This window comes from Scardinius erythrophthalmus (assembly GCF_964197995.2).
Source record: "Scardinius erythrophthalmus genome assembly, chromosome: 15".
Taxonomy (NCBI): domain Eukaryota; kingdom Metazoa; phylum Chordata; class Actinopteri; order Cypriniformes; family Leuciscidae; genus Scardinius; species Scardinius erythrophthalmus.
Genome location: NC_138235.1, coordinates 19550928 through 19559095, shown reverse-complemented (window position 1 = coordinate 19559095; position 8168 = coordinate 19550928). Strand labels below are relative to the sequence as shown.

The following is an 8168-nucleotide window of genomic DNA, read 5'->3' as shown; positions in this document are numbered from 1 at the left end:
TCATTTGGACCTACTTCAATGTATTCATCATTAATCAAAGCACACACTCATTAACAGAGTCTTTGTTCATCAAAATGCCTGTATTTGTGTAATGTTGTGTGTGTGTGCGCGTGTGTGTGTGTGTGTGTGTGTGTGTGTGTGTGTGTGTGTGTGTGTGTGTGTGTGGTATTGTGTCTGTGTTTGTCCTCCCCCTGTACAGTAAATAGAGAAATAAAAGATGAGAGAGTGTTGTGAAGTTCTCCTCCTCTAGCCGCTCAGTCTGGAGTCTTGGCCAAATTTCCGCTGTGGTGTAGGTGTGGTGCCCGTCTCTCTCGTTCTTTCACATAGACACAGAGACAGCGGCAGACAGCGTTGATGTGGGAGTGCTGTCGCTCTCGGCGGGCAGGAGTCCAGCGTTCTGCCACGCCAAACCGGGCACCTCCAGAAGAGGACCCCAGGGGTCGGGCGGGTCAAAGGTCAGCTGTCCTTTCTTTTCCCCAGCATTCCCTCTCTTTCTCTCCCGCGGTATCTCTCGATCTTATCAGGTCCCGTCACGACGGCCCGCAGGAACATCCCTGACTTCCTGTTTCTGGAGGTGGTGGGGCGGCAGGAGGTGGACTGGAGGAATGGTGGGACGGCCGCACACACATTTACTGTGAGAATGTCCAGGGGGGAATGGCGGAGCAGACAGCCAGGCGAAGACCACTGTCACGTAGCCAACTTTCACCATCTAAGAAAGGGAGAGACCTTCCCGTCCACACGGCCCACACAACATTTGCCGGTAAATCACTGACGCAGCAGAAGCATGTATGTGTCAGTGTGTATTTATTTGCATTTAAGTTATATCACAAACATGCCATGCCAGATCTAATGGGCAGTTTGTCTTTTAAAGCTGTTAAACCTTTTTTTTTTTTTTTTTGCAGGTTTTCCAGCTGCCTTTTTAGTGAGTTAACATACCAAAGAAATATAACACAATAGGCAGTGTGATACAGTTGATTTTAACAAGACCAAATGGTGTTTTAAGCACAACACTAAGAAATTCCCCATAACCATGGTAAAATTACAAAAAAATTAAAATTATCATTATAAACATGTTTTTTTCTGGCAAGTAATTAGATTTAAAAAAAAAAAAGATCATGTTTCAGACTTTTCCATTTTTTCACAACTATTTAGCACATTTTCTTCGCAAACCTTTATTGCAACAGATGTTGTGCCATATCTTTTATTCTGTGTTGTGAAACAGATTTAAAAAAAAATTATAATAATAATAATTATGGAGCTCCTAAAGGGACACTTTTCATATGAGATTTGAGAAAAATTTACATTTCAATGCTTTTGCATTCTTTCACAAAATAATTGAAATCATTTTTTTCACCTCTCATCTCATATTTTTTTCCATCACCATGTCTCTTTAGGGGCTCCGTAATTCTGTCCAATGCTTTTCAACAAAATCGAGGTAAAAAAAAGAAAAAAAGAAAAAGAAACATATCCATGCATGATTCATTCAGAGTAAGATCGATAACATGCATTTTGAAAATAGATACTGTGAATTTTCAATTCATGCCATTTAAAATTTCTTAAATTAAATTTCTATTTCTGAACTTCGATTTTCAAAAGTATAATTCAAAATGATATGATCATTTTTAATCTGTTATATTCATTATAAACTTATAAACAAGAGCAGATATACATTTGTTCCTCTATTCACTTCCCATTAACCATCTTTTTATATTATATCAAATACATTAGGCAGCTCAGACAAATCCAATTATTCTCAAAAATAATTCTCATAAATCTAATGCCAAAACCGTCAGGAAACCTAAAAAGTGTGTTTCATGTTATAACATCTAAATTAATAAAATGTTTTTGTTCGATATATTATTTAGAATGACTTAAGTGGCCGTTCACACAGAACATGTTTTTGCATTCCACTTTGCAGCTTTTCCATTGTTTTTCTATGTAAACATGCGCTAAACGGACGCGTTTGACCTTTTGCGCTAAAAACCTGCAGCTCAACTTAAAGAAAATCCTACTTTAAAAAAATATGCAGACCATTCCTTTGCTCCGCATCTCATGTTTTGAAACACAGAATCATGTTCTCTGTGAATGGCCCCTTACTTCACCTGACTGCATTAATGCACACCGATGACAGTAATTTTAGGCTTAGATCAAGTAGAAAAAACTTCTAAAGGTAACTGCACATTAGCAGCTGCACATTTCCCTTTTTACACCCATCACCCACCCTCTGTGCATAATAGCTCTCTCATCTTCCCAAAGGCAAATGCCAGGGCCATTATATTTCAGAAAATTATGGCAAGTCGTCATAGATAAAACAATAAAAAGCCTCTTGTGGCCTTTTGTGGCCTGTTCCTGAGCTGCCTACTGTACTAATGGAGCTGATCCACTTCTCATACACATAAAACTCCATTTTCCACTCAGTGTGATTCTGTGCGGCCTGAACTCTCATGCCTCACCTTGCATTTATTCATAGAGTCGAGAATATTGATGAAGTGCTCAATGGGGGGAGAAATTGGCTGAATGCAGCCGTCTAAGACTGGATGAATTGCATAGGTGTGGAGACAAGAAACCAAAGGACTAATTTGTGGTTTTCACATGGACGTTTGAGAACGTTTAAACGTGGTTACTTCACATTCTTATAAGATAAATCAAAAGCAATCTTTACATTTTTTACACATGCTCTTGTGTAACATGTAGTTTTAAACACATGCACATCGGTTTGTGTGTGGAACTATGTGTAACGTTAAGAGTGAAGGTCTTTAACTTTCACATCCTCTTGAGTTAGATGAGGTTAAGTGATTGTGTTCAACTGTTGTTGACCGTGACCCTTCTCAAAGAAGAGAGGCAGGCCAACATCCCATCTCATTAAGAGGTCGGCCTTCCCGACCCAACCAACTTTCAGTGTTTCTTCTATTTTTATAATATCAGGAGTGATGGAGATTGGTCTAATCTCTTTCACATCATTGGCAAACATAACTATTTTTATATTCTCATTTTTACCCGCACAAAGTTAATGAAGCTCATTGTGAAGTGTGAAGTTCATTGTAATCGCAGCTGTTTAATGCCTGCATTTTTTCTCTAACAGCTGTGCAATAAAGTCACCCAGAGCACAGCAGTGATTTCAGCTCATTAGACTATAACGATAATGTTTAGATGAGCAATACTTACATGTTTGCATACAAATCCAGACAGGGAATAACAGTTCCCTGTTACTCAGTATATATTTTAATCATATATATATATATATATATAAACACTGCTGTTACACTGCTTGTATAAATAATCTACACTGTAAGAAAATGTTGTAGCTCATTATAAAATATATGCTTCTTAACTATCTGGTTTTACTTAAGTGATGCATATTATTTAATGTGACTAAATTAACTGGACTATATTGGGTTACACCAATGTAAGTAGTTTTTAAGGGTCACATATGGAAGAACAAATTTTTCTGGGGTAAAAACTATTTTTAAATAAATTATGGGTTGACCACAAATATTTAACTGTGAAAACTGTCTATAAATCACTTTAAGTATAGTTATTTCATGCTACCAAGAAACCAGAGATCAGGCATTGCTTTATATTCAGGGCAAAGGTTGAATGCATCCAAAATGGTTACTAATTCAACATTAGTATGTGTGCGTGTGTTTATGTGTTGGGTTCACTTTGTGTTAACTGGCATATCTTTACATTCACGCTCATTGTTACAAGTTGTTAACACTCAAGTGCACAGCTTTCTTTGCGGTCCCAGCCTCCCCAGTACAAACAAGGTTTGTGTGTGTGCGCAAGTGTGTTATGATTTAGTGTATGTGCCCTATATGAGTGTGTGTACAGCAGGCCTAAAACAATGGCCCTCTCAGATTACATCTCTCTGTCTGTGGAGGCTGTAAAGGGGGGCAGGAGAACTCCCACCGGCTAACCCTCCCGCCTCTTCTGTCCGGGCCAACGCTCTGATTGGCTCAGGCCAAGTATATATTTACAGCATGGGTTCACCAAAACTCACTACAACTTTCAAACTCAGCACAAGAACTATATACCGTCTGGAGAGCAGGAGTAACAAAACACTAACATCTGTGGGGATTTTATACTTCTGAAACATCCAAAACAAAGCCTTTTCTAACTTTTCCTTTTTTTCTCGCTTGTTTTACGATTCGTTTCATTTGTGTTAGTGGTCAGTCTGTATTTAAAGTAACTTAAAGTAGCATAAAGGCGTCCTGGTGTTTCTTCAATCCAAAGACAACAGCTTGCTTTAACCGTGGTGGTCTTGCTGGAATGAATATATCTGAGTCTAGTTGCTGTCAAGAGGCCAGTTCTCAGCCCAGCCAGGTTGTGGAGCGCGGGACATGGGGTGCCTCCTCCAGCACTCCGGGCCCTGACCGGGGACATGGTTTTGACCGCAGCCGGACCACAGAGCTGGCGCCGGTGCCCGGCTCTGGAACGCGGACGGGGTCCCGGATCGGAGGGTCCGCAGCAGAGGCCAGGACGGGAAGCCCGGACTCAACCCGCCCTGGAGCTCTGACCTTGGGCTCCGGTGAGGGGAAATCAGGGGGGGAGTCGAGGATCAGGAGGCCGATGAATGCCTTCATGGTGTGGGCAAAAGATGAGCGCAAACGTCTGGCCGTCCAGAACCCGGACCTGCATAACGCCGTGCTCAGTAAGATGCTGGGTAAGAGATTCGCTGTGCATCATGGGGGTTACGCTGGGGTCATACTAGTACTTCGGCAGGGTGCAATGTCACAGACGGAGCATATTTGAAAAGGTGTGTTTCAAAGTCAGGTTAAGAGTTAAAAAAACATTAATTGTCTGAGTTGCCTAATTATTACAAACAACAAGTAATAAAATAAAATATTAAAATATATAAATTGATATAAAATAAATACTTTATTTTAAGGTGTCCTTGTTATGTTGTAATTATACACTGAAGTACTGAGTAATATTAAATAGTAACATGTATTTACTTTAGGGTTAGGGTTTGTTTTAGGGTTAGTTGCATGTAATTATGCATAATTTACTGTTATTACTACAGTAAGTACATGTAACATATGTAATACAGTATTTCCTGTTAGGTTAACGTGAGGTTAATAGATTAATCATTTTTGGTCTTGGTCTTAAAATACTTCAAATTGCAATGAGTCTAGTAAACATCTTTAGAAAAGGTCCATAAAATGAAGGTCATAGTGAAAATTTTCATTTAAACATGATCATTGTTGTATTTTTTGTTAAAATAATACTCGTGTTGCACAAAATCACATCCCAGTTTGCATCCGGATACTTCTACAATCAAGCTGTTTTGTTGTTTAATCTAACTACAAGCTAAATGTTATAATCATGCAACGTACTTGCATTCAGTTTATTACTATAAAACTGAACTGAGTATGCAGCTCAGATTATAGATGAGAAAACAAGCCTTGGGCACACATGAAGAAGTCATTTAAAAAGTTTGGGAAACTTGCACAATATTTGTATTTGGCTGTTTCTCTGGGAGACATTTTGATGTCCTTATTTTTTGAAATATAACAGGGCTGCGGCAGACGCACAAGCTGCCGATTGTCTGCAGCCATTGACCCATTAATGATTCAAATGCTACAACCCAACCCTGTGTGCCCAGCACCAGTTACATGTAATGATTCGCTCATGTCACACACGCTTGTCAGCTTGTGTTACGTACGTCTATTTTCGCCCAAAACAAACGCTGCTGCAAATGTTATCATCGTGACAGCTCTTTTAAAAAGTTGTGCATGATTATATTTGTATATTGATTCCAGAGAGCTTAATGAAATATGTTTTATAAATAACCAAATGTATCTGACTCAATAACCTGGGACTTGTTTGTTTCTGTATTTAATTAGAACAACTTAGATAATATTGTAGTGTTGAAAATCATATTTCGAAACCACTAAATCAAAAAGTAGCATGACTCCTGAAGCACTAACACTGATGTTTTTAGGTCAGTCCTGGAAGGCTCTGAGCACACTAGACAAGCGTCCGTTTGTGGAGGAAGCTGAACGGCTCCGCTTGCAACACCTCCAGGATCACCCCAACTACAAATACCGTCCTCGCCGCAAGAAACAGCCCAAGAAGATGAAACGAGTGGAACCGGGTCTGCTCCTCCAAGGCCTGGCCCACGGAGGTCCGGGACCCGGAGACGCCTACTCGCCGCACCGCCATGCCCATCATCTGCTGCCCCCTCTGGGACACTTCCGAGACCTCCACCACTCTGGAGCTCCAGAGCTGGAGAGTTTCGGCCTGCCGACGCCAGAGATGTCCCCTCTAGACGTGTTGGAGGAGGGAGGTGGAGATTCTGTGTTTTTCCCCCCTCACATGCAGGAAGATGTAGGTCTGACTTCATGGATAAACTACCACCAGCATCCAAACCATCAGACTGGCCACCACCCTCACCACAACTCCCATAACCTCCAGCATTCCCACCCACACCTCAACCAGAAGTCTCCGCTGGCCTGCCTCCCACTGCAGGAGAAATGCCTGGTGGTCGAGTCCACGAACCCTAACAGTCTCTACCCCAACATGAGCCTCCCAGAATCCTCCAAGGCTCCTCACACTCCCACACCTACAGGCTATTACGGTCAGATATACGGGAGCAGTCAGCCCCAACCCGCCTTCACCTCTCATTTGGGCCAGCTGTCTCCTCCGCCCGAGACCTCGGCTGTGGCTCAGGTCGCTCCGCCCTCTCTGGACGCTGTGGACCAGCTGGGACCCTCGGCTGAATTCTGGGGCGAAGTGGACAGGATTGAGTTTGACCAATACCTGAGCGCGAGCAGGACTCGATTGAGCAGGAACGCCCCTTGCGAGGAGAGCAGTGCTTTGATATCAGCCCTGTCCGACGCCAGCAGCGCCGTCTACTACAGCGCATGCATTACGGGATAAAACGGCGAACTCCACGCAGACCTGAAGTCTGGTGCACATACGAGTCTCAGATCTTTTGAATTATTCGAGTTACCTTCTTCAGGGAATCATCTTGCCCCGTTTCACGAATCACTGGAGGTTACTGAACTCTATACATGTCAAGGATGGTTCTCACAATATAGACTTCACTAAATTGCATTTCACAGTATGACTAGTCATTTCTGGTCTTGATAACCTGTACTTTCTGAGACTGTGGTCGAATTTAACCGATAATTTTGCTGACTCCATCCAGCTACTGTATGCTTACGGTCTCAAATGAGGGTACTGGGACGTGGAAGTCAAGAATGTGAATATTTTTTGCTATATATACATATGTCTTTCTATTTGCTTTTTATATTATTTCTATTTTTATAGACATTTTATATAAGGTTGAATGAAAATACGTTTTGCACTGGGTATGTGAAAACCACTCAAGACTCTTTTATACTGCACTTAATATCTTTCAAATACACTTTTCCACGACATCTGAAGTATTTCGATCTATTGGCGACTAATTTATCATGCATTCTTCCCTTTTGTGTGGCTGAATATGTTTGAATTGGGACATGTGGACATGAAATTTTGTAATCCTCTTAGCACTTGAGGAACATGCTGAGTTGGTAATAACTCTCCCCCTTTTGGTAATAATTATCTTCAAATAAAAAGAGTTTGCAATAAAAAATGTCTCAGAGCTATTAAATCAAAGCAATTAAATTGAAAACACACAATTGTATATAGTATTTAACTAACACACTTTCCCACACCACAGAGTGCATGTGCTTTTCTAGACAGTTTTTTCTTCTTAAAAAAATGTTTTTAATTAAAGAAATTGTATTACACATCAAAATGTATCAATGCATTTTTTTTTTCGCTAAATAAAGTTGTCACTAAATGTTGGGTGCTTGTCAAAATCATTACACATGCATTAGGTGCATATTTTCCTGATTTATGTAAAATGGTGATGTGGCTGCAATTGTTGTTGCCTTTTGAGAGAAACAGAGAGCGAGAGCATGAAGGGCCGCAATGTTTAAGTTGTAATCCAGTCTCGTCTCTCTGATTCCCTCCTCCAAGATTTTTGATCAGCCACAAAATGAGTTTGGCTCTTTAAGCTATTTTTTCCCCTAAAACCACGGACAAAAAGAAAACATTTTCGACTGAGGAGAATAAAACTGAAACTGTCTTCTCTTATGTCTTCATACCAAAAAAAAGGCAGCTCTGAGATTAATGAAATGCTCCCTCATGTTGATTCATTCAATTCTTGAGAACAA

At 40.7% G+C, this 8168-nt stretch overlaps 1 protein-coding gene across 1 annotated transcript; it reads left to right on the top strand.

The window, feature by feature from the left end:
* Positions 1-3998: 3998 nt before the first annotated feature.
* sox18 (SRY-box transcription factor 18) lies at positions 3999-7795 on the top strand. Its single transcript, XM_081386139.1, has 2 exons — positions 3999-4663; positions 5945-7795. The coding sequence occupies exons 1-2, from the start codon at positions 4270-4272 to the stop codon at positions 6880-6882; spliced, it is 1332 nt and encodes a 443-aa protein (XP_081242265.1). The 5' UTR covers positions 3999-4269; the 3' UTR covers positions 6883-7795.
* The last annotated feature ends 373 nt before the right edge of the window (positions 7796-8168 follow it).